A 26,086-nucleotide genomic window follows, 5' to 3' on the forward strand; every position below is an offset into this window, starting at 1 on the left:
ATAGTAAATGAGTGTTGGGCCAACGGGCAATAGAATACAAGACGCCAGTGCTGTGCAGGTACTAAAAGTCAAGTCCTTCTGCCCGGAATAAATCTAAGTTGGCCTTGTTTTCGGCTGAAGCCATGTTTGCAAGATCAGGGCGTTCCTAAAGCAAAACATCATCAGCATAATCAAGGAGAGATGACAATAAGATTCACCATTGAAAGTAAAGCACGACGAAGTGTGTACCACAACTGGTCGCTCGAGTCACCAGCGCTATTTTCTTGTAAGCTGATGGCACTAAGGAAATGTTCAGCAGCTTCTTTGAAAGCTCCAATGTTAAGGCCTGGAATGCATGAGCTACATAGACGTCAGGAGGGTCGATTGAACTTACAGGCTACGCCAACGTTATAGATGGCACGAGTGTAAGTGGGACGAAGCGCCAAAGCTTCCCGGTATGCGCTGAGGGCTTCTTCAGGCTTGTTGCCATTTGACATCGAGGAACCGAGCCTGTTCCAGAGGAGGAAGTCCTGATTATGGATGAGCTCACAACAGGCCAGTGATGTAAGGTACGAGCTTACCCTAGGACGAGCACCCAGTGCGGTGGCGAAGCAATCTTTGGCACGTTCATAATCACTATTGGTGTAGAACAAGACTCCGAGGCCAATTTGTAGGTCTGGATCTATGATACCTTGACTGTGATGTTCCCGAGTAATAGCGAGGAACACGTCAGTGACCCGACTGTGTGTGTCCCAAGCGCTGTTGGTCTTCATGGCCCGTAGGGTATCTTCTGGTATAGGGTGATTAGGATAAGCGGCCCTTAACCAGCGTAACAGCATCGAGTGTGATGCTTTATCATAAGCTTCATTTGTGAACGAGATGGCCAACGACTATACGCGTGTCAGAGAGCGAACTTTATGCAGTGGAATGTTTCAGCGAACCATCATCCCAGGTCCTGGAGTACCATTCCGCTCAGCCCTCCTTACTCCTTCCATGAGTGCCTTCATTCCTGCCTCTTCTCTTTCATCCATGTTACGAGTTTCTCCCAGAAGAACCCATGCTTCGTAGCCTCCTTCCCCCAACTGACCTTTCTGAATGGCGGCTTCCAGCATTAATGCAGCCTCGGATAGAGATCCGTTTTGTTCTAGCAGTGCTTTCGCTTCATCCAATAGTGAACGTACGGGGGGATCATCTACATATCTGTTGTTCTTCTCTGCAAAAAAAAATCAGCACAGATGATTGAGGATGAGATGAATCACTAACCGAAAACATAAGGGTCGAGCATAGGGACGCCCTCGTCGTCAAAATCTATCCTATCTCCCGGCACTGTGTCCGACGACAGGTCACCAAGGCCACCCTCCCATGCTTGCTGCATGGACGTACCATAGCCGGTCTCAAGTTCGTCACGTTGTGAACTCATGAGTTGGTTAAACTCCGCTTCCCACTTTGCCATGTCCTCTTGTGGAGGTGGAAGTTCCGATGTTTGCAACTCTTCCCAAACTCTAAGAAAGTTGCCGATTGAATGTTCCCGCAGCAAGGAAAAGGGTTTTTCACGTACTTCTTAAAGTCTGTCTCTTGTTCAGAAACCTGTTGATTGTCGAGACTGATTCCCTCCACACTACTAGTGATGCCGTCAACATCATCTTTTACTTCTTCAATCCGGGAAGTTTGTTCTTGTAGCGAAGCTGTGACCTGGGCAAATGCCGCCTCAAAGTCAGCCTCTCTGCTTTTGCCTTTGCCTTTGCCTTGTTCCATTATATTGAAGTCGCCGTTCATGCCATAAAACATTCCGTTCGACCTTCCAAGCATAGGCATCGAATTTCCATACATCCCCATTGGCGACATGTACGAGGTTCGCTGTTGAACTGATGGAATAGGAATGAGTAAAGTCAGCGGTTATAAAGATACAAACATACATTCAGGTCTTGAGGACATATTCTGCTGCACATTGGGATTAACAGGAGAAGTAAGTTGAGGCGAAACTCCGAACTCCGTGGCCCAGCCATTTTGTTGAACATCTTCGGGACGGTATGCTTGTGGCTTTTGTTGTTCCATGACCCAAGGGTCATGATGATTTGGACCGACAGGGCCCGAAGGAATCTGACTTAACCTTGCGAGCTCAGTGGGGTGGAGAGTAAATGATTGTCCTGCGGATGAACCTGGCCCATCAAAGAATTGTCTAGCGAGGGCGAAATCCTGTTCATTTGCAACGGACGGGCTGGCGGTCGATGGTAGCTGGTGAAGCTGATGATATATTCAGTACGTAGTAGAAAAATAGTTTGGATGATAGCGTACTCTGCTTGATGAAGGACCTGCAACCCTATCCTTTTGGTAAGTTGGTAACAATCGACGGATTTAAGAAGCTTGAGCCACTAACCTGCTGCAGACTTCGATCTCCTTCGGTATGCTTAAGGACTTGTGAGAGTGGATTTGCAGGTACAGCACATTCTGAGCCCGATATCAAACTTTGAAAAGACATGGTACAAGACAACGGAAGTTGGGTGGCGATAATGCAACATTAGCACGGTCCGGAACTTGCCGGTAATTATTTCCCTATGAATCGATGACTACTTACAGTAACCGGAACTCCGCGAAGCCTAACATGTGAACGAAGGTTAGGTTCGACTTGAACCGAAGGATGATTCAAAATTTCTAATGAATCCCGATGTACGAAGATTGAGACCGTGTTTCTTACCCGTCTCTAGTTCTTCTTGGGTGGAGGCATGATCATGGCAATGAATGCTCTATGCAATTCCGTCCAGTTCAACTACAGCGATTACCATGCCCTCTGGTGAAAGATACAAACTCGAGAAGAGGCGTGTGTCCAGTTGACTGTCACTTTTACCTCCAAATGTCACCGTCTTGGAAGCAGCCTGTGCCTTGTCAAATGCAACACCGTTGTCAATGTTCGACGTTATTTAGGAGTATCAGCCTTCGAAAACAGGGGGGAATGTCAAGCTCAGATATTTATGACGATGAAAGCACAATACTATAGGAAATTAGCATTCATCCGCTTTCAACCAGCGGTCAATACAATAGTACACGTTTATGCGGCTGCGGTTTAAAGCGCTTCATGGTGGGCTCAAGGTAACGGTTCCAGCAATGAGCCAATAGCAGGTCAGCAATGTGGCCTTAAATTTCACCGAGGTGGCTTGATAAGCAGATCTTTATGGCTGTCCTCGTATGGTTACAAATTGATTTTAAGGGCACAGAACAATTCATCCGCCGCCATGCCGCCGCCGAAAGCGCCAGCAGAGGTCGGTCAAAGAACCCTGACTCTGTCAAGATTCTTCCAGCATGCTTTGAATTTCATGAACCCCCGCAAATAACTGAGTAAGGACAAATATTCATTCTTTTTTGGGTTGCTATTAACGGGCTTCTCCAACAGCCGGACAGCTTGCATGGACCTGCTGACAGAGCTACTCCAAGGACATAGAAAGCCGGTAAATGGTCCTCCAAGTACGTCCGGATACCCCTGTGGCTTGTGGAAGAGCTGGTGAGCTGATTCCTGATTCCGTTTTGGTTCTGTGGTTAGCAGCAGAGGCCATGCGTCGCGCGTCGTCTCGGTGTTTGAACGCTTGCGTGGAGTGCAGTAACGCCATCACGTGACTGACGCGTGGTGGGGCGGGACAGGGGCTGTAACTTCCCACGATAAGTGTTTGTTGACTGGTGCCAACGTCGTCCATCGAGCGCAGCAATTCCCCGTCCCAACGACTTTTCACGACCTCGACGACTCCGGCGACGACCCCAACCATTATCTGCCAATCAGTGACACTGTTCGTCCATGGCAACTCGCAAACCCATCCCCCTGCAGGACCGTCTCCTCTCTCCTTCCTCAGATCCTATAAAATCTTCTATCCTCCGCGACTCGGGCATGGGATGGGCTTCCCCGGCAGCGATTCATATGCCGTCTTCCTCCAGCTCAGGGTCCGTAACCTCTCCCTTGAGAATCGCAAAGCGAGACTCGCCCGCCCTCCCACAAGGACCCAATGTCGTACGGCGTACCTCTTCAAGCTTCAAACACGTTCGCAACAACAATCTTGTCTCCAAGTCTCCTTTCAAAAATAAAACACAGACTCCCACCCCTTCCACTCCCTCTCGTCCTATATCAGTCGTATTTCCAATTCGACGAGTGTCTGGAGAGAAACGAGCTCGTCCATCTTCAATGCATGAGGATGCAGAAACCGCCAATGATCGCCCCTTCTCTCTCAAGCGTGACAGAAAACAAAGCATGACATTTCAAGGCCTTCTGGAGAGAGAACCTGTCACTAAGAGTCCCTTCAAACAGAAGGAGCGGGTATCCAGTGTGGATGATGCTCCTCCTTCCCCTCCTTCCATCCCCGGATTTGGATATCCAAGCCCTCATACAGCTCCCTTATCTTCTATCGATTCCCATCTTACTCCCGTTGACGATGTTACTCCCACTTCAGCCACAGGCTCTTCACCAGGAAGGTCTTCCCTCGTTTCTAAGCGTCTACATGGGCCGCGCCTCAGTGGCGGGTGGAAGCGAGAGCGCAGAAAAACCGTTACCTTCGACGAACGATGCGATGTTGTTGAATTTGACTGTGATACCTCGGAAGAAGAATACTGGGAGGACTCCGATGATCTGGCAGGTCGCAGCCACGCATACCGGGATAATGACGAGGTCGACCCATTCTTCTGCGAAGACCCCGCCGTAGACGAAGTACAACTGTCCGAGCCGGATCTTCACCTCGCACCCGACATGTCGATAGACGAAGTCTCGCACGAGAGCACTCTAAATTCTGGTCTCCACAATCCAGCCGCCGCGACGCTTTTAAATACAGATACCAGCATTAACGGGCTCGTTGAGGAGATGTTTTTTTCTTCAAACGCTGCTCTCCCTGATGCAGATTTATCAGGATCTAAAACACCTCCTCGCGTATTCGATATGCCCACCGATCTTGAGACGGAGGATGGTGTTCCTTTCGGTCGGGGTCATCATGCTGAACGCTCGTCACAATTTCACTATCAAGGCTCCCCTCGACAATATCAACCTTCTCCTCACTTTTCTCCAAATGCGCACTCTCCTTCTCAAACTATCAATATCCCTTCACTCTCACCCGGGGATAAAAATCCCTTATCCCCAAATAACATTGATTCCCCCACCTGCTCGTCATCGCGCCGGCCTTCTATCACATCTTTTCGCGATGCTTTGGAGCCCATGCAAAGCACACCACCCCCTGGTCGGTCGACAAATATAGAAGAAATCATAAAATTCCCTGAAGAATTAATGGAAGAAGTAGATGATCCTGAGACGCATGCCGGGCAACTGCCTACGAGTCCCACGCCGATGAAAACTACAAGGTCTTCGATGGGTCGTGGCGAGGGGTTTATTCCAAAATTCAAGTGGCCGCGGGGTGAGTTGTTTTTTCACCTCGTCGTTATTAGTTGTTTAGCTTGCAGGATCTCAATATCCTGATCGGGGTTCCCCTTCCGGTGGAGCAGATACGTTTGATCTCGATGAACATAACCGGTCCAGCAATGATTCTTTGGATCCTAGTAACCTTTCCATAGGCAACTCTGAGGTTAGCTTGAGCGGTCTGGATAGGAGTGTCAGCTATCATTCCGGTGAAGAGGTAAAATTCTCGCAACCAATTCCAGTAATTGTTCGCTGATCGAGAATCAGGCACCCCCAGAATCAGACCTTAGTAATTCGTCGTTTTTAAAGAATGATTTTCAAGCAGGAGGTATCCCTTCCCCCGCGGCCTCCAATTCCTCTCACGACGAAGTACTTGCGGGTATCAGTGAAGACAATCATAGGAACATGCCCAGGCTTTCGCCCCCATCATTGCTTCCTGGTGTCACCTCCCCGTCAATTCCTCTCACCTCACCTCTTAACTTGAGCCAAAGTAGTAGTCCTCGTGCACAGTCTCCTCATCATCGCATCAGCAAAGACGACATTCGTCGTCGTCTTACCGAAAGGAGAAGCACATTTAGTGCCAGTCCTGAACCCACGCGCCCGTTTGACCCGGTTATGGAACAGGTACCTCCAAACGAACCTTTATTCCAGGACATCATCCCTCAACCAGAAGTACTTCCCACTGTTGCTACCAGCTTTGACAAGGAGCGTGATTGCATATCAATCTCGACGGCCATGACTGATGTCAGCCTTGAGCCCGCCACCGTACAACACGCGGAAAGGATGGATCTTGCAGGTAGCTTACCTACACCAGACAGTCTCTCCGACAAAGAATTTGGAGTGGTCAACTCCAGCCCGAGTTTGCAAGTAACCTTTGGTAACAAGTTCACCCTTGGAGGCATGGGCTTCCATGGTAGTGAAACCACAGCGCATTCCAAAGCGAGCACTGCCCGTTCCTCCCGTGGTAACGAAAATGACGACGGGAGTGCCCATAGTGGTAGCAATGTGAAGATGGGAGGTGTGGATGTGAATATGGACATGAAAAGTGCCCTGGATAGGCTGATGGATGATGTTGCCAGCGCGGGCGGCCATGAGGATTCTATGATCACTGACGAAGAAGACACTTCGTATGATCAATCAGCTGAGATCAGCCCACGTAAGGTTCACCGAGCGGCAACAGATTCTGACTTGTTACATATGGCTGAAGCATCCCGAGGAATATTTTCTGGCCCTTCCGTTTCATCGATACCTCCTCCCCTCCCCCCAAAAGATAACCAGATCAAGCTTCGCGAACAGCTTATCTTAGAAAAAAGGAGGGAGGCTCGTAGGGCTGAGAGTGGTCTTCCGATACCCACGCGGAGCAACGGGCAACAATTACAAGCGCAATTAGGAGTTGGACGGCCAACCAGGAGGCGTAGCATGAGTGCTGATGATGCAAACGATCATGTCAAAAAACGGCTGGAGCAACTGCCCAAGATTGGAAATATGGAACAGCTCATTGAGGAGGATCCACTCTCTCAGAGCATTGAGCGTGAACTGAAAAAACTACGCCGAAATCCATCTGTTGCAGCGAAGAGTGTAGGTGTTTTCTCCTGCTGGTAAGTTTCCAAGCTCATTGCCTCTTTCAGAAATATCAAGTTCGAGAACATGAAAGCACTATTTACGCTTCAGCTCCTGATGAGACGGTTTCGCATATGACGGGCGTCGGAGACGTTGACACGGGGAAAGCATGGAAGACAGTCCGCCGACCTTCTGATATGGTAAGCATTATAAAGAGGAATTTTAGGCTAGATACTGACCGATTGAACAGGATGAGTACTCGAAGCAAATCAAAGAATACCGTTCACAAGCCAATTCAGGAAAATCATATGGAAAGGTTTTCGTTAAGGGTAAGTCTATATCAAGACTAGAAAATTTTCGATGCCAATTTTCTGTTTAGTTCTGGGAATCAAAGGAGTGAACATTGCGCTGCCACAAGAGCCTACGGTCCTTACATGTACTCTGAATAATGGCATACATTATGTGACGACTCCGGAAAGCCAGCTTGCTCCCGACTGCCGCATTGATCAAGAATTCGAGCTGTGAGCCATGGTACCTGCTTTACAATAAAGTTATTCTAACACAATTCATAGAATTGAACACAGTAAACTTGAATTCACCTTGACATTGAAAATCCGCAAGGATCCTCATATCGTCGCCCAATTCAAGGAATTGACGTCGAAGCCTGCTCCAGCACCTCCACCATCCCAACCTCCTGTTCAGCAAACATCCTCGAGAGGAATGCGCTCATTTTTTTCTTCGTCTCCTAAGAAGCCATCCAAGGAGAAGCGAGCTCTGACACCGCCCCCGCCTGTACCTCCTCACCGACTCCCGGAGAACTTTGCGCGCCACCTCAAACCGGATGGCACACTTGCTCGCGCATTTATCCAATTCAGGGATATCGCTTCACGATGTGACATGCGCTTATTTGAAACAAGTTATCCGTTGATCGGACAACGTGTTGAATTGGGTGGAAAACTTTCTACCCTACAGGTAGGAGAGATCGTTTTGCAGATGTTTAGATTGCCGCCTTTGCCCGGCATTCCACCTGATCAACTACCTCAAAGCTTAGAAGAATGCCATCGTGGTCTCCGGCATATTAATTGGCATAAGATGACTTATTTCCAAGGAACCCTAACACAGAGTGGTGGGGATTGTAGTGTGGGTAACTTTAGATTCACCCTTGGACTTCGCGACTGATATAATCTAACATAGACCTGGCGCCGACGCCTCTTTCGCGTCATTGGCGCCAAATTGGTTGCCTTCAATGACGTTACCAAGAAGGCTACTGCAACGATTGATTTGAAGAAAGCCATCGCAGTCCAAGACGACCAAGATTTACGTAATCCGCTCAGTCCTCTCGCCCGCAGACGGGGATATGATGAAGATGAACTATATGGTGTGGAACGGTCATTCCGACTTATATTCCCTCATGGGCAGGAGATCATCTTTTTTGCCGACACCGACGAAGAGAAAGTCAGATGGTAAGTAATACATGCTTTGGAATTTTGTTTGAGGCTGATCGATGACCTTTAGGCTTGAGGTCCTTCGTGCACTCGTCGGCCATATCCCACCTCATCCACTTTGGGCTGAATTGCTTTGGCACCGGCAGGAAGATATGTCCAAGCGGACACCAGTATCTCCGCGTTAGCACGCTGTAGGGCAATGCTATATAGGCCGGTTATTTCGTTACTCTACCATTCGATTGACATGTTTCACCCTCATTATCTCATCATCATTCTCTCACGGTCAACTTTGCTTTCAACCGGCTTTCGAAGTTCACTTTACCTTATCCACCGTTATTGTCGCAAAACTTCTCAAGCAACTGTATTTTGATATCACAAACGCGTGTAGTATTTATCTTTCTCTATTGTCACAATTCTTGGGTGGAGTCTTTGCGGCGTCGGAGGCCCATCGTCCCATAAAGTTGTTGATTTATGTAGCCGAAGGCAGTTGAAGTCGCTCTAGTGTTTCTCTCAGCGGCAGCCGATGCATTAAAGTTGGCGCACGGGCATGGCATGGAGACTTTTCTTGAGTCTCAGAGGTTCCCGGTATATGCACTAGTGTTCCCATCTTGTGGCTAACCCGGGCGGTGCATGCCTACTTGGATGGAACTTTCAATTCCCTCATGGGATATATCCAGCTATTGCCTTCATGTTGAACTTTCATACCTCAGGCTCCGTTTATCCTCCTCGCGAAAACCGATAGCCTTATCAGCGCTTAAGTATTCCTGTACTAGTATGTAAGGCCGCAGCTTATAGAGTCTACGGTTGTATTCTGAGAGAGATCCACAGAAGTTGGGAAGTATGGCTCGGGGTTTTATATTACGTAGTTTTGTAGTACTTATACTTTAGGGCGACGAGCAGATAGCCAGTTCCTTTCAATCCCATTTCTGTTCGTGTTCAGTTCCGTGTGCTCGTTCTTGGTGTGGTCGTCCTTATTAGTTGGCGACTTTCACTTGGTAAACGTCTACCTTCTTTGCTTTTGAATTGGTCACCGCAGGTGCTATACAGAGTTACTAACAGTTAGTTGGCATTGATAGGATTCCAGCTAATCGCTCCGTCAGTCCCTTTATCTAACTTGTCCAGACTCTCCATTTCCGCATCGCTGAGGTTGAAATCATAAACATTAACGTTCGAACGAATTCTTTCAGCCCTGCTGCTCTTGGGCAAGGGAATGTACCTGCAGATTATCATCAGAAACGTCAAGCTGATATGACTCAACTACCACGTACCCTTTTTGAAGAGACCATCTGATAAGAACCTGGGCCGGATCTTTCTTGTACTGAAAAAAAGCTGATGTTATCAGATATTCAATGACAACGCGTCACTCACACACCTTTTGAGCTAGCTCTTGCAAAACAGGAATATTGAAACCTCCACGAATGAGGGGACAATGGGCTGATACCTTGATGCCGTGTTCATCACACCACTTGACAATTGGGCGCTGCTGGTCAAGCGGATGCAACTTGCAAGAAATCAAAGAATGTGAGCCAGTCAGACAGGTACATTCAATAACCTCATACTTCGATTTGATTGAGTACCGGAAGCTCTAACCCACTTTCTTGTATCTCCTCGAGATGTTTAATGTTGCTAACCTATCGTTCATATCTGTAGTAGGTTCCAAGATAATGCCACCTACTAGTTGGAAACTCCGATATCTTTGATCTTGCCAGCCTTCTTGGCGGTTATAAGGGCCTTCCAAATGGCCATACGTGTCGCAGCACCCCCCAAAGGCTCATGGATAAGGTATAGATCCACATAATCTGAAATTGTGTCAACTTTTTCTACATTTCCCTGCAGGAAGTGGCTTTTGTACTGACCTACTTGAAGGCGCTGCAAAGAATCATAAATTTCCCTTATGGCAGAATCATAACTGTGACCAGCAGTGGCTATCTTGGTCGCTACAATGAACACATTTATTAAACATTTTCGCTAACCTTGAGATCCGCCATAAGCTGTCACAACTCACTGAGAAATATCTCACTTCGAGGGATACCGGATGCCTGGATAGCCTCACTGATCCCCCCTTCATTTTCGTAAAGTGCTGCTGCGTCGATGTGCCTTCACCAATAAACTCAATGCCGAGTATATTATATATGCGGCCGAATAATATTATTACCTGTAACCGGTACGCAGCGCTTCCAGAACCGCTGCTTTCGTGTTTTCCTTGGCTATTTTGTATACTCCGAAACCAAGCCGGTAGATGTGATTCCCTGACGGAGGGTGTGTAGCTTGATCTGGACATGTGTGTTAGCGGCACTCACCCGAGAAGAAACGGACAGTTGAATCGATAGCCAGAGCCATTCTGTGTAGGTTGAATGAGGCAACCGTGCGATTTCACTGAGACATATTCCCGAGATCACTCGAACGCGCGTTATGTGTCACCCCTTTAGCTACCCCTGTCTTGTTTGTTTTATGTTCAAACTTTCGCCAAAAGTACTTATCTTCTGAAAGAAAATTTTAAACGTAGGACAAGATCAATAATGACTTACACCTTTACACAATAGAAGGATCAATATTCCATCATCGTGCACCTATTTATATTAATTACTGTATGCCGGAAGCTTCACTGTGCGTCTACCCTGCGTCTACCGGATTCCAAGTAACGGCACCCTCCTTCCCGCGGTTCAACGAATCCAATTTCAACATATCCCCGTCATCAAGTTCAAAATCAAAAACGTCCAAGTTTGACCGAATCCTCTCCGGTCTTGCACTCTTAGGAAGAGGGACAAATCTACACGAAAAAAAAAACATGAATTGCCATCATATAACAGAGTCTAACGCACCCTTTTTGCAAAGACCATCGAATCAATATTTGCGCAGGATCTCGTCCGTGCTGGATATAAAAAAGAACAGAACAAAGAAATTCTGATTTAGTGCGAAAATAGCCGGGTTTTTGTATTCGTCTCCCCACCTTTTTCGCAATTTCAGAAAATACGGGGTCATCCATCTTACCCTGTAACAGTGGCGAATACGCCTGCACTACGATTTCATGTTCTCTGCAATAGGCCACTAAGGGACGTTGCTGACAGTGTGGGTGAAGCTAACTCAAACCATAAGTTACACTTGTTTTGATCAACCAGGGGATTAGAACCGACCTCAATTTGATTAACTGCAGGCATCTCGTAGCCCGCATTCCTGATCTCTTCCAGATGCTTGATACCACTAAAAGAAAAAAAATCAAGAAAATCAACAGTGCTGTTCGGTGTTGAAAAAGAAACACTTTTCCGCCGTACTAATTCGATACACCGACCGAACGAATCTTTCCTGCCGCTTTTGCATCTTGTAAAGCTTTATACGTTGCTAAACGTCGTTTAGTCCCTGCATAAGGATCATGAATCAAATACAAGTCGATATACTCTGCATCATTAAAAAAAAAGATGAGCTATCATGAGCGGTTGAAAAGATATATCAAGGTTCGTTAAATGCAACTGACGAAATTGAAACCGTTCAAGGGATTCGTCTACTGCTTGCATTGTACTTGGATATCCGTGAAACTTTGAGATGATTTTGGTCGCTAAAAAATGTTACCAGGTTCATTTCATTAATTGACAAGGAGAGGAAGAAACAATCCATACTTATAAACACGTCACTCCTCGAAATACCTTCATTCCTCAACCCTTGTCCAACATGTGCTTCATTCTTATACGCTTGAGCAGTATCCACCAGCCTTCAATTCCAACCAGCAATATCACGAACACCAAAATTCCATCAACACGAAAAGACCATGCAACCAACAAACCGAACGCATACCATCTCAGCTTAACATTGAGTTTTACGGGGGAAAAGAAGGCTCTCACCGATAACCAGCACGCAAAGCCTCAAAGACCGAATCTCTCGTTGTATAATTCCGATACACGCCAAGTCCAATAACAGGCATACAACAACCTAAAAATAAGACCAGTCAATAAATCAATTGTTCAGTCACTGCCGCATTGATGTTGAAATGCAAAAAATCCAAAGTAGGAAGTTCGGGCCGTCCCCATTGGACCAAACTCAACTCCATTATAACAATCGTGCCCACAACAACAAAAAAGAAGTTGAATGAAGTGCTCGCCTGTTCTCAGCCTAACAGTAGAGTTTTTCGTCAACTGAACAACGGCCATAACTAATACCACACCAAGAAGTCGTGGTCCAAGAACAAGAATGGTTGAACCATCATTTTTGATTCTCATGAGATCACAAACTTAAGCGCGCCGTCTGCATTGCGTCACCATTTCCACGCACTCAAAAAAAGAGAAAATCTCTAGTATTTCGCAAGACAAATGACAACAGGATCTACCACATCACAGATACGAAAGGCACACAAAAGGTCTCTACACTACTTCTGAAAGTAAAAAACAGATAATCAACGAAACAAATTCTGTAAAGCGTACCACAGACAAGAAGAACAAATGGACTAACGAACCCGCTCATAAACGCAAACAACCATACGCACAAGGTAAATTACGTACACCACATTTCACAACAACAATATCGAAAAAAAAACAATAATCGAAAGAAACAAAAAAAAACAGAGAACAAACAAGAACAAAAAAATATCGGCGGGGTAAGAAAAATGAACAGATTACTTTAGAAGGCGATAGCAAAGCGAACGCGACAGCTTGACAGACAAACAAAAAAAAGGAGGCATCGATCATGAGGAAAGGAAAATAATGGGTTGCCCCCAATCTCACGTCATCTGACGTGCTGCATAAAACGGGGGAGACACGGGGAATACAAAGGTGACTTTAAAAAACAGGCGGTGTGGCAATCGTAAAAGAAGAGGACGGTAAGCTTTTTTTTTTTGGGTAGAGTCGCAGCATCGGGGGCGACGCATGGTGATGAATGAGAACATTGAGTAAACCGAGCCGAGACAAGCCTTCACATGCACAGCTCGCCATCTGGCACGATACGATACTCGGTGTAAGTCGTCACTTGGATTTCAAGCGGCTTCCAAGTCGGAAAGACAATAAAGTTTTCTCTGGGTCCAAAACCCAATTTTGTGGTGATAAGCGTGAAGAGTCGTGCAAACATCGTCGTCGTTAAGAGTAGAGGGGGGGAAAGCTCCTGACAAGAGAGAGGCGCAAGAGGATGGTCGTCGAGAGAACTGACAAGTCCCACAAAGCGAAGAAACAACTCGGTCAACCAACCCACACTTTATATCCTCCTCCCCAACCCTCCCATCAAGAAGCAAGGTCAAAAAAAAAAAAACACCGCCGGAAAATTCTGTAAAACCATTAAGCACGAGGCCATCGCACAAACCGATATCATTCTTCTTCGCCTTCCTTTTTTTCTTTCTAATTGATCCATTTGGTAGTAGTTCAAGACTTAGAAGCTCCCCACCGTCCCTGTTCGTGTTCGTCAAAAAGAAAAGAACGTTCTGTGGCTTCGTGGCTCATCCCAATCCCTAATCGGAATATAAAAAAAATTTTGGGGGTGATTTTCGCATAGATACGAATACCGATGGCTTCCACACAGCTCTGAACCTGGTCAAATTGAAGTGGCGAAGTGACTTCTTCAGGAACAAGGTCAACGTCAGACAACTTCCCCCGTTCCGAACACGCTGCATCTCTGTCGATGGGATCTGAACCTCTCAAAACAAGGAAGAAGAGCAGAGAGCTGGGGGGGAAAGGAACTTCCAACCTCTCCCTCTCAAAAAAGTCAATACTCCGGTTTGTTGATCACATCCTGCTGTACTCGTCTCTGGCCGAGGCTTTGACTTTTCTCAACCGATCATTTCTCGCGCCAACAATTTTGACATTCCAAAACCAACACCTGGGACGCACAAGGGTCGCCAAGATATTCTAGCTCAACCACCACCACCCCAAATACGGTCTAATTCCCAATCATTTCCCCGTCCAAACCGTTCATCATCACCAAGACGCCTGATGTATAAAAAAGACGTAAAGCACCCCATCTGGGTCCTTCACGCGTGGAAGAAAAAAACCAAAAATAAGGGAAATGTGATCGGCTTGGGCCGAAGATATGAGATGGCAAATCTCTACGAAAGGATGGGAAAGTTCAAGCGTGGTTCGTGGGTCAGGACCCAGCGCCCCAAATATTCATGCTAGACCAAATAAGGGGTGATGGCATATAATGAGCTGATGGAAGGAGTGATCTGTGTAATGCGCGCGTGTTATTTTAGTTGACGAGATAAGCCGCAGCCAAATCAAAACGTTCAAGGGAGAATTTTTGACAATTTCGGTAGCCAGGTTTCTTCATTTCCAGGCCTGAAGGTAAAGTTCGCCACATGGAGCCGGTGTGAAGAGGATAGAAGGCACGGTGAATTTGATAGCCCCAAGTTGGTAAATGAGACCTTTGCCTTGTCCATGAGCGGCGGGACCAACGCAGGACCATGTATACGAGGAGTCGCCAACGCCGTAGGAATGTCCAGTCGCCATCGACATAATTAACAGCCACAAAAGTTTGATCCATAAAGCATTATCCCCATTCTCAGGGCCATAAACAATATGCTGACTCGAACCGTTCAGCCCAATTGTCCCAACGTCCCACGCATGGCCACTCTAGAACGGTGGTCCATCAGCCACACAATTGAACAGCCTTGGACTAACAATAACCAGGATAGATGACCGTTCTCTCAACCGACAAGCACCCAAAATGTACTTGGGCGCTAAAAGTGGGAGAGCCATGGACTTGACATCATCTAGAATTCTTCATGACAGAAAAAAAAATCCCAAGCGCAGGTTCGTCTCGTCAACAGAGCCACACGCGCAGTCCACGGACATCATATTGTTACCCACACATGACTCTGCGGTGCCATAACCTCAGCACAGGACCACCCACGGCTACTTGCCGCTCGGCGCGCTCCGTGCTTAACATTAAACGGAAAAATATCTTCAAGACGGCTGTCGGAAACGACGCCAACGCGGATACTCTCTGGATCCAAACCGAGTGCCACTTACGACACCGAGTGGCGAGGAAAAAACCATTTCGGGACAGAACAACGAAACAGCCTGCCTAGACCTGTAAGTTCCATCTGCTCTTTGACTGTATTCAATATCTCACCAGTACATGAAGAGCGCGGTAACTGCCTCTCTCCACTCGCGACGTCTACTTCCGAACGCGAACAAGACTGGAGTACTCTGCCTGGAAAAAGGCATGCACTAAAAGACTTGACGAACGAAGTGACCTGTAAGTTCATCGGTCCATTATTTTTCTTCTCGCGTCGTAGAGCTCAGTCATACTCCAGCTATGTATGTGTAGGCGAGGTCGCAAGAGCAAGCGCGTCATTTATTTCCGAGTCTGTTACGGAGGCCGCGAGAGGCTCAACATTCAGGTCCTACCCTCCTCACCAACAACCTTCCGCCAACACTTCAACACAAGCCTTCTGACCTGTTGACACGAAGCTAGTGGCACGTCTTTAGCTTCGCGCCTTGCCGTATAATCAGGTCAGCCACTCGCGAGCGCACATTTCGACGACCGAACCAGGTGCATGATATTGTCCATGGACCAACGCTTGGAGAGAGTAAGCCGAGCGTTCGAGGCTCCAGCATTCTCCATCATGAACGCATCCGTATACTGGTCGTGAAAATCACTACCGCTCTGCGGGATATATCTCGCAAAAAAAAAAAAACAAAAAGAATAAATGCGGTATAGCATGGCATAGAGGAAGGGAATAGAAGAAAAGAAATACTCGATCACAAAATACTGGCTCAAACGCATTTCGAAGACAACAAAAGCCCCACCCCGTCTATAGCCACGCATTCCTTAGATGGGGAGCAGAGCAGGGAAAAGAGATAGGGATGAAAAGACAATTGTCACCAACACAGGCGCTATAAATAGCGGGGCGAGGGGAAAGAGGGTGGACGGAGCTCAAAATAATTGTTGCAAATGAGGGGAAATGAGGGGGATGAAATGTGAGAGAGGGAATGCGAGGGAGAGAAGAAAAGGAAGGGAGAAGTAACCAATAACATATACCCTCTGTCCCTTGTCCTCCTTTGTCGAGCGAGGAAGGGGGTAGCACCAGCCGGGTTCATGAAGACATACGCATCTGCTCAAACATCCTCACACGCTGTTCGTCAAGCTGTTGCTCCTTGTAGACCAGGGCCTTCGAGACCCAGCCTATCATATCAACTTCGCGCAGAATGCCGTCATTCAGGAATGGATGGTCCTATGCCGGGAAAGTGAGCCCCACAAGATAGAATAGGTGCCGACCTGGTTACTCACCAACAATTGCTGATAAGTGGATCGGCCACCGGGATGTTTCACAAGACAGCCGGCGACGAACTGCCGAGCCGATGGACCATACTTGTCCTCCGGCAATTCGGGAGGCTCTCCATGAACGATCGCGGTCAACTGCGCGAATACATTCGAGTATGTTTCCGGAGGATAAGGATATTTGCCCATGCCAATTTCGATCATCGACAAGCCCAGGGACCAGACATCGGAAGCAACGGTATATGTTCCCAAATTATTCTGGGATTCGCCTTGTATTCGCTCGGGCTGAAAAGGAAGAGTCAGGGATGGAACCCTCGATGAGAAGGATCAAAAGAACATACAGCCATATAGGACTGACAGCCGATGTTTGTCTTTGCCAGGGACCTTTCGAGCTGACCGGATACACCAAAGTCACAGAGCTTGACTTGACCTCTTCGATTCACGAGGACATTGGTCGGTTTGACATCTGGCCATGATCAGTTTTTTGCAAGAGCGAAAAGAGAGCCGGGCTCACCTCTATGGATGATATGGAGGTCGTCCTTGAGGAATTTGAGACCCTTGACCATACTGCGGGCAATGCAGCCAAGGACACCCTCAGGGACACCGGCACCCTGGAGTTTGTCGAGACTTCCAGCATCCATATACTCCATACAATAATAGACGCAAGATTCGATAAAGAAGGCGCCATAAAACTCGACGATTTCCGGGGCAACGGCTCTATGAAGAACCTCAAGCTCCATCATGATACTTTTGAGTTTGGCATGGTCAAGCTCGAGACGAATTTCCTGGGGGAGGTGAGGAGGGATCGTTAGATGGGCGAAAAGAACGCACCTTCATAGCCATGAAGACATTGGTTGGTTTGTGAAGGACCTTTTTGACGGTGCCGTAGTTGCCTTTGCCGAGTTCCTCGTCGAGTTGAAGCTGTTCCATGTTGATGGTAAACTTGGCCCCGGAGGAAAAGTTGACGCCCTCGGCATGGAGAATGGCCTTGTCCTTGAAGTTGAGGGTGCCGGAAGGATCGCTAGGCGGGATGAGTGAGCATGCCGATGGAAGGCCGAGAAGAAAGAGAGACATACACTATCCTCGAAAAGTTACCAAAAGGAGAGTTGAGCTCGGGACGCTTGGCTGCGGCTGAAGGAGCGGCAGATGGAAAATCCCTGGGACGGCCAGCGCCCAGACGAGCCCGGTTGACGAATGGGGGGATCTGTGCCTGATTGAGATTGGAGGCGTTGGAGGATGGATCGTCTGGATTGTCCTGGCCGTCTTGAGGGGGTGCATCGGGGTTGAGATGAGGAGCCGGTGGGGATGGTGAAGCGATATCGTGGAGGTTGAGGGCGGGTTTTAGACGACGCCCGGCCATGCCCCCGATGGGAGGCCTACCGCGGCCGGAAGCGGTGACAGCGTAGACGTTGGGGATGGGTTGGTGGTGGTGGGGCATGGGCATGGGAAAGTCGGGAGGGCCATTTGCAAGAGAGGCGGCGCGCTGGAGGGCCTCGTTCTTCTGATTGTTGAGGACGGAGGCGCGCTGTGCAAACTAGAGAGAGGTGAGATAGAGGATGAGAAAGCAAAAGGAAAGAAGTACTGCAAGCATCTTGGCCTGGAGGGAGGGAGGCACTGGGCCAGAGTCTGGTGGAGGTGGGGTGTGCATGGTCGGAGGTGGAGAGAGAGAAAGCTGCGTCATTTCAGCAGATGCCATCGATCAGATCTCTCTCCTATGCTCCTCAAGTGGCAGAAACAAAGGCACGCCCTCTCCCAACCCACTGACCGACACTCACCCCCTCCAGATTCACCGTTACCTTCCCCGGCCCCGCCGCACCCCTCGCCGCCCTCCGCCACCATGCCGCAGAGCTTTCCCACCTTCCCCCCGCCGCTTTCAAGCTCGTCCATGCCGGCGCAGTCATGAAGGACGACGCCGCCCCCCGTACGTCCTCGTTATCTCACTCAACCCCCGCTCACAATTGGTATCAGTGTCCGCCTACAAGCTCACCGAAAACTCCACCGTCTTTCTGATCGGAGACGACCCGAGCCCGTCCTCCGCCCCTGCCTCTGCCTCTGAGCACCAGTCCGTCTCCCGCATCCAAGCCGAACTCTCCTCCGTCCGCTCCCAGCTCACCCCCCACGTCCACGCCTTCCTCGCCGCCCTCCGCCCCCCATCCGACATGCCCCCCACCCCGCAGGACCACACCCGTCTCGGCGAATTGCTTCTTCAGTCTCTCCTCCGTCTCGACGCAATCGCTCCGGAGCGCGACTGGCCGACCGCCCGTGCAGAGCGCAAGGCCGCCGTCCGAGAAGTCCAAGAGCTTCTCGACAATCTAGACTCGGCCTGGGCTGCCTATTCAAATCCGTAAAATCTACACTTGTATTCACTACTATCTACTATAGACGCCTTATAGTTTTGTGATGTTCGGCGGTGGTCCTCCATAAGAATACATCCTCGGTCCAGAGGCATTCTGTCCACCAAAATTCATCCCCCCACCCATCCACGAGCTTCCGGCACCCATCCCCTCCTCTCTCCCCGTAATCTGCGCATTTCTCTCCATCATCATCGCATGGATCTAAATGCTTATCAGTGGTCCGATCAGCTGAAAGACGTATGCAAACCCACCTGCATCCTCAACCCATGAACAGCCCCCCGCATAGAAACTACCTCTTCTCCCAACCGTAAGCTTTCATTAGCCAACGCAATTTCGCTTCTCCTTCCTAGTGAGTCTATTCCCGCAGCAACTCCAACCACGCTTTCTCGTAGTCCCTCCAATGTCCCAATCAGAGTTGTCCCCAAATCCAAAGGCGCCACCCTAGTCACAGCCCCCGGGTTAATTTGAAGCCCACCAGGTCCTCCTCCCTGCTGCTGCTGTTGCGCAAAGGCCCCATGATGCGACAGTAATCCACCAAAGTCCCCGATCGTAGGAAAGTATCCAGCAAAGGGATCACCTTCACGGATCCCATCCCCGCCATTCTCCATCATTTCTCCCGACAAAGGCAATGATCGTCTACGCGTGTGTGTCGCCCTCGCCTGCACAGTATTGCCCTCGCCCGCGCCCAAAGAATTTGCCGCATCGAGTGATGGGCCGGTATTCCCATTTGTAATTTCAGCTGCTACTTCTTCCCCTTCTGGCCGTAGCGAGGTACGAGCTCGGGCGGAATAGGTCGGGCGTGTTGTAGGCATACGGTACCACGGGCCTAGCGCACTCTTCACAGCATTCATCTCCCTCTTCATAACCTGCATAGCACCTTCAAGCATTTCCACTCGATGTCGCAAAAGAAAGTTTTGTTCCATTAGCAATTCCACTTCTTTCTGCTGTGGCTTATCAGTGGTTGGCGTTGGACATGAAGGTTGTGCTTGATCTGGTTCTGTAGCTTCAACCTAAACCCATGTCATGAGTAAACTCGATGAATAAAATCAAATGTAACCCCGCACAGATTCTTGTTTCGTATCCTTACCATGTTTCTCCTTTCGATGTGCCTCCAACTCACCCCTCACAACAATCATATCACACTCTGTCTCACTACATTCCACTTGTCCATACACACATTCATCTCTGAGATGAACAGCCAACAGCTGCCTTTGACAAACATATTCACATCCCGAAGATTTATGCACACATTCCACCGCGAGTTCTTCTACCAGCTACAGAAAACCCCATAAATCATAAAACCTTGGGATATACACAACACTTACAGTTCGAATAATAGGATCCGAAGGTACGAGATCCCTCTCAGACAACGGTGAACGATCAATAGGACATAATGGAGCATGACTCAATGCACGAAGGATGCAATCTTTGCAAAACGTATGTGTACACGTCAGCGTCGTCGTCGGTTCTGTAAATGGCGTCCTAGCATCATGTCAGTTTTACGAAACAACACACATGAATGAATGATAGAGTTGTCAAAGTCGTCGTCTCCCGAGTTGGAAAATAAGGGTCTTAAGTACGAAGAGATACTCACCGACAGATACAACAGACCTAAAGAGGAGACGTTAGAATGAGTTGGATATGGGGTTTCGAAGTGTCGCAGAGTCTCAGGGTAAAGTACTCACAAGGTTGGTATTGGGGTGATCAACATAAGTGTAAAGCGACATTGCTTCACTAGTCGCAGGGTGAAGAAGACGTTACGTGTGACGTTGCGAGAGCTGAGGTTGAGGTTGAGTGGATGTGAGGTTGAACCTTGTGAGCGCTGTGGTTAGGCGGGCGGTGAGACGTGATTAGATAAATAAGTCTTTCAGGCTCACGGTGATGCGCCGACCATACGCCCTCTTGTCACATCTGGACACGTTGCTCAGTCAACTCGATAACTCTCAAGACATGGTAGGAAACAAACATCCACTAGGACCTACTGTTCGAGATCCATGAACATTCATTTCATAGGCGAGGAAGATCGTGTTCCCATCAATGATTCGAAACTACTGTATGTAGTATATCGACCCTCTCCACGTCAACTTCGGTGGCACAAACACATGATGGATGATAACGCTCATGCTCTATCTATAGATTAACTCGCTTTTCTCTCCACTGACCAAGGACAATAAGCTCGCACTCGGCCGCACGGACCACATAGAAGCATCAGCCTATCGAGTCTCGCTAAAGCGTCGGAGTAGAAACCCCCGGCAATCCCATCTAGTCCGCCGAACTGATACACCGTCGTCGTTCCAGAAAGGGGAAGAAACCGCTTCACGCCAAATTCATGTCATATTAGACTTTTTCAAGAGCTAAAACAGGCTAATGCCACGAGGGCCATTCTAACAAAGGATGGGTTCTGTAGATCTGCGTACGACTTCATTAAATTCATTCATCTACTTCATTGACCTATATTTGGTGCTAGTGTTATCATTAATACTCTGGTCCTCCCAACCATAGTTAAATCAGAACTCAACTCCTTATTTTCACATATTCAACCACGCCAGGATGGGTCTAGAAACCCAGCGAAGGGGATTCAATCCCTCGAACACCTAACCTTTACAAAAAGTCTTATTTGACTTTTCATTTCAATGCTCATCATGTTAGACCGGTAAGCCGCGCCTACATTTATATATACATTCAACTATATTAATCACGAGAAGTCAATTTATGGCGTTTTGACACCGCTTAAAAAATAGGCGAAAAACTACCCGTGATGGATTTGGTTCTTGGGGGCAGCTGGATATACGTCCGTGTATCTGCAAGTCGGGTATTGTTATTGGTTTTGTCAAAGTGGTACTGCTATTCGTGAACAATCGGCTTGGTGTTTGAAGCTTCGGTGACCAAGGGCATCGACGAATCGCTCGCCATGTTGGGTTTTGGTTAGTGCTTTATCCTGTCGAAACGCACCGATTAATTAACAAGATGATTCATAGACTACCTCGATATGTTCCTTATCCACGATTCCCTGTCTAAGACAAACGTCTTGAGTCGTACAAAGCATAGAAGGCCATCAAAGTGAAACTCTTCGGTGTCACCAACTAGTAAGCGACAAACGCCCACATCTCATAACCTTTTAATTAATACCTTTCTTTTTTTTTCAAAGTGGCGTGAAGCATCTGGAAGAGATCAGGCAGGCAGGTTACCCTCTACCTGTCGTTAATCAAATCGAAGTAAGCCATCTCTCCAGAGATGCACTTTCATTTCTGATTGTTTCTTCCGGTGTCATACTAGTATAACAAACAGCTTGCTCAAGTCCTCGTCAGGTGGTCGCTTCAAAAAGGGTGCCTGTGTGTATTCATTATCCTGAGCTCATAGTTCAAGAAAAACCGATGCAGACCGCTATTGAAGAGTGATACACCCGCATGCATCCGCTCTAATAATAATGTCCCTGACTTTATATTGACCGATGAAGAGATCGCTACTGCTGATAAATTGGACTAGGGCAAGGCTTGTAGCTGGAACGCTGTCAACCAATCGATGCCGACAGACTGAATTTCACTCAACTGCTGTCCTCACTTTCTTTAAGAATATATCACTGTTCCATGAAGTATATACTTTGGGTTAGATTGTCTTCTGAATTTCGGTTACCACAATAGGAAGAGTGTCAAATATAGCCAAATACTGTACGCAAGTCCGTTAGAGGCCCCTGAAAGGACTAACAACACTTCAGATCTCTTGTCCCAGCCTCATTAACAGGTTCCCTGTTGACCCATTTCAACGCCTGATTATCTATACCCTCTCATGGAGACCTCATTCCGTAAAATTGATATTGACAAATACGATGAGGATGTCTTGAATGATGAAGATCTCTACGATGCTGATCCAAGAGATCCTGCCATGGTTTTAGAAGAGGCTAAGCAGAGACAAGTGGCCGTCAGGAGTTCATTGGCAAAGTGGGTCTTCTTATGACTTACAGCTATTTGTTTGACTTCCCAATGTAACGCATGATATTGAAACATTCTTCCCATTAGGAACGACACAGCCGGTGCTCTAGCCGTGATTCTAGACAGCCCTCCTTATGGTCCAAACACAGAACAAGCCAAAGTACGTATCTTTCCAATTCTACGAACGATCGCTATAATTTTGATGGAAAAAGGAAATCACATTGTCTACACTTCTAACCATCCTCAATTCGACGAAAACGACCGAAATCACACCAGTGATCAAGTCTTTATCTCAAGATGCTCAAGATACATTGATGAAATATATCTATAAGGGTATGGCGATGCCTGGATGGGGTGATATTAGTGGGAGTGTTTTACTTGGCTGGCATGAGAAGGTGCGTTTCGGGTGTATATATTTCAATGATCTAAAAACTAAATATTGAACACACCTTTCGCGATTCTTCTTTGTTTTTGCAGCTTACTGAGGTCACCGGAGTTGGTAGTATTGTGCGTGCAATGACAGATCGTAGAATTGTATAATAGATGGTCGAGTTTATCCCTGGCCGCCTGCTACATTCATGAAAGAAAGTCTAGAATTTGTTTCGTGACGCTAACAAACGAATATAATTGGTTTATGTAAATGATATTCGAGTAGAACGATGCTTATTCGAAGGGCCTACACGGTAGGTGGCAATGGATCATGATTCGTACCTCGTCCCATCATTATGTGTGACCAAGGGTGGGTGCCAGGGGAATTTCGTTCCGGTAGATATTGGCCACCCGGAATGTGTTGTGTAGCCATGGAACGCGAATCTAACAAATCCTTTGCCATGCAAGCAGTTTCTTGAGAGTAAGGATGAGTCCAAATAATAAATCGTGCGGCGGCGCGAATCTTGTTCTAGCTCCTAATCAATTCCGTGACATGTTATGCATTTGAAACCGCACGATGAATGCACTGCTCTGATATCGGGCGCCCAAGAACGTGATGAATTCGCCTATTCCTACTTACATACACCTGGCTGGCCGTCATGGCCGCTAGACCATATCAGCGCATTATCCGGTCTTGACATAAAGTGCTTGCATATTTCTTGAGCGAGATTGGTTATGAGGGCAAAGTTGCGTGGCAACACTCCAAAGTAGACAAAATGAGGTGAGTTTCTCGGTGATCGTTGATTTAACTATCGTTTGACATTTTTCAAGCTAGATGACTAAATGAGAATCTAGTATATGAATGTAAGGAATTAATGCCTCCAGTTTGAAAGATACTGTCGTACGCACAAGATCAGATTAATCTCGTGGACATCGAACGGAGGATTTCATAATTTGATCTTATTCCTTTACCAGGTGCAACTCGGACCGATAATTTAAGCATTGAACGATGGCTGTGAGGTTCATTAGAGATCTATTACTTTACCTGGAGTTTGCGTAACATGTCGGATAAGCTTTATTTAGTCAGCAGCAAAGATAAAAGTATCATTACCCACCTCTGAATATAAAGAAACGGCGAACCACGCGTGCGTCCCAAAATAAAATGAGGGTAGAAATTGGTGGTTACTGATCAATAGTGGAGGCGAACATAGCCCAAAGGCCCGTATCATGTTTTCAGGAGGTAATTCGCCAGGAAACATGTAGAAGCCAATATGCGATCCCTGCCAAGGAAAAGGACACCGCAAGCTTAGGAACGTCTCAATTAATCAAAGGTAACCATACCACCTACATTATTCTTACACATGTTTGCTACGAGGTCGGCTGATCGACGAAACCGGGATAACTTGGGAGCGAGCCTCTGGGAAAAGAGTTTTCAGAAGACCAAGCTCATCGAAAGGGATGAGGAAGAATCCCAACAGTAGGCATCTAGATGGATTTTTCATGAGAGAGGTTCTTGAGCAATTAGAATCCGGGTTCCTCCTACTCCAATTAGAAGCTGGAAGATAGCTGCATCAGGTACCCAGATATCGGGGATTTCTAACGAGATAGAATTGTGTATTCTCGAGATGTCAGTTCTCTGTAAGCGCTAAAGTTCCGCACGCTGTCGATATAAATGGAAATTTTTCATCCACGCAACTGCAGGATAAGGTACCTGTTCAAAGTGCAAATGGTCAATGGATACAGAGAATACCTACTTATCCTTGAACGCAAGGAATTTCTGGGATAACGTATATTGGATCGGATAGCTAGTCATTCTGAAAGTCCTCGCAATGCATGACAGCGTCATTAAGGAATGTAGCGGCCGAACATTGTTTTCCCTGTTAGCAAGACACCTGATCAGTAGATCCGCGCCATCGTAGGAATGAATGTGAATGAGAGCGGAAGGCACGCACCGACGGAACCACGAGACCGGAGAAGACAAAGTTACATTTCCCATGCCCGTTCTGCTCCTATTTATTTACCTTTTAAGCGTCGAAATCCTCATCTTCTTGATTAGAACCTGGGAACATGCATGTCAAGTTGTACACAATCTCACAAGGTGAAAATCGAATACAGCGGATTGCCGCAACACAAGCTCAACTCCGCCTGCCTTCCTTTCGACGAAAGATTCCCTGGCGCCGTATAAGCCAATCTCAGCTTGTAGACACCCCAAAAGTATTTTTATTATGTCGTTGAGAGTCCCACAGACAATCAAGCATTGACGTCACGGTTAGCGCTTCGACGGGAAAACAGAATACCAGGGTAGACCTTAAGTTGGACACCCATGGACCATGCATGGCGGTGGATGAAGATGTGGGAAGAGACGGTTCAGAACACAAAAAGCGTTGAGACGCAGTAAGCATCATAATGCCTGTGATAAGGACAGCGAGAAACCAGTCATATAAGGATCTGCAGAGCGCTAAGAATTGTATCAGCTTTCAAGTGAACGAGTTTTGTTGGTTCGTACTGGGTTCTAACCGATGACCATCCCAGGGACTCTAGATGAGGGTTCTACTAAGATCGAACGTCGCGTCGGACGGTCCATGTCCCTATCCGAACCTTCTTGTGAGAAATTGGATCACTGTTAGCCTGTTCCTTTACTTCTTTGAAGCTTATTGATGTTGACGTGTTCTCTTGACTCGGTGGCGCGGGGTACTACGAGGATGATACTCGGTGGACCAAGGAAGAGCTCGTTCCTTTCTGTGGCTGATGAGGTAACGTGTCCTCAGAGCTTTTACGTTTGTTCGTTGATTTAAAATAGGGGTATCATTCGTCTCGAATTCCGCTTCATGCTCACCTCATGATGATACATATTTCAACAATTGCTCGCTTTAT

General features: G+C 47.4%; 7 protein-coding genes across 7 annotated transcripts; 2 read left to right on the top strand and 5 right to left on the bottom strand.

The window, feature by feature from the left end:
• Positions 1-61: 61 nt before the first annotated feature.
• Positions 62-2,458, bottom strand: AGABI2DRAFT_142912 (hypothetical protein; the record flags this gene model as incomplete). Its single annotated transcript, XM_006460713.1, has 9 exons — positions 62-145; positions 198-325; positions 374-509; positions 561-869; positions 921-1,192; positions 1,243-1,481; positions 1,538-1,844; positions 1,896-2,223; positions 2,357-2,458. 9 exons carry the CDS (start codon positions 2,456-2,458, stop codon positions 62-64), a joined length of 1,905 nt encoding a protein of 634 aa, XP_006460776.1.
• A 1,305-nt stretch (positions 2,459-3,763) lies between these two features.
• On the top strand, positions 3,764-8,549 carry AGABI2DRAFT_69174 (hypothetical protein; the record flags this gene model as incomplete). Its single annotated transcript, XM_006460714.1, has 9 exons — positions 3,764-5,357; positions 5,404-5,552; positions 5,669-6,937; positions 6,988-7,119; positions 7,170-7,248; positions 7,299-7,440; positions 7,492-8,059; positions 8,114-8,382; positions 8,435-8,549. The coding sequence occupies 9 exons, from the start codon at positions 3,764-3,766 to the stop codon at positions 8,547-8,549; spliced, it is 4,317 nt and encodes a 1,438-aa protein (XP_006460777.1).
• Positions 8,550-9,423: 874 nt separating this feature from the next.
• Positions 9,424-10,704, bottom strand: AGABI2DRAFT_117702 (hypothetical protein; the record flags this gene model as incomplete). The annotated part of the gene is made up of 9 exons (XM_006460715.1): positions 9,424-9,580; positions 9,633-9,682; positions 9,737-9,865; positions 9,924-9,990; positions 10,040-10,163; positions 10,221-10,301; positions 10,370-10,461; positions 10,520-10,613; positions 10,665-10,704. The coding sequence occupies 9 exons, from the start codon at positions 10,702-10,704 to the stop codon at positions 9,424-9,426; spliced, it is 834 nt and encodes a 277-aa protein (XP_006460778.1).
• Positions 10,705-10,977: 273 nt separating this feature from the next.
• AGABI2DRAFT_68886 (hypothetical protein) lies at positions 10,978-12,280 on the bottom strand (the record flags this gene model as incomplete). Its single annotated transcript, XM_006460716.1, has 8 exons — positions 10,978-11,134; positions 11,187-11,236; positions 11,315-11,443; positions 11,499-11,565; positions 11,637-11,760; positions 11,837-11,917; positions 11,979-12,070; positions 12,201-12,280. 8 exons carry the CDS (start codon positions 12,278-12,280, stop codon positions 10,978-10,980), a joined length of 780 nt encoding a protein of 259 aa, XP_006460779.1.
• Positions 12,281-16,375: 4,095 nt separating this feature from the next.
• Positions 16,376-17,490, bottom strand: AGABI2DRAFT_185122 (hypothetical protein; the record flags this gene model as incomplete). The annotated part of the gene is made up of 5 exons (XM_006460717.1): positions 16,376-16,513; positions 16,570-16,845; positions 16,902-17,026; positions 17,075-17,345; positions 17,392-17,490. The coding sequence occupies 5 exons, from the start codon at positions 17,488-17,490 to the stop codon at positions 16,376-16,378; spliced, it is 909 nt and encodes a 302-aa protein (XP_006460780.1).
• Positions 17,491-18,546: 1,056 nt separating this feature from the next.
• Positions 18,547-20,783, bottom strand: AGABI2DRAFT_185124 (hypothetical protein). Its single transcript, XM_006460718.1, has 6 exons — positions 20,600-20,783; positions 20,509-20,525; positions 20,240-20,396; positions 19,979-20,188; positions 19,166-19,924; positions 18,547-19,115 (listed from the first exon to the last, which is right to left on the bottom strand). The coding sequence occupies exons 1-6, from the start codon at positions 20,639-20,641 to the stop codon at positions 18,948-18,950; spliced, it is 1,353 nt and encodes a 450-aa protein (XP_006460781.1). The 5' UTR covers positions 20,642-20,783; the 3' UTR covers positions 18,547-18,947.
• A 1,848-nt stretch (positions 20,784-22,631) lies between these two features.
• Positions 22,632-23,487, top strand: AGABI2DRAFT_192382 (hypothetical protein). The gene is made up of 4 exons (XM_006460719.1): positions 22,632-22,852; positions 22,931-23,003; positions 23,056-23,238; positions 23,321-23,487. Exons 1-4 carry the CDS (start codon positions 22,701-22,703, stop codon positions 23,381-23,383), a joined length of 471 nt encoding a protein of 156 aa, XP_006460782.1. The 5' UTR covers positions 22,632-22,700; the 3' UTR covers positions 23,384-23,487.
• The last annotated feature ends 2,599 nt before the right edge of the window (positions 23,488-26,086 follow it).

This window comes from Agaricus bisporus (genome assembly GCF_000300575.1).
Source record: "Agaricus bisporus var. bisporus H97 unplaced genomic scaffold AGABI2scaffold_5, whole genome shotgun sequence".
Classification (NCBI taxonomy): Eukaryota; Fungi; Basidiomycota; class Agaricomycetes; order Agaricales; family Agaricaceae; genus Agaricus; species Agaricus bisporus.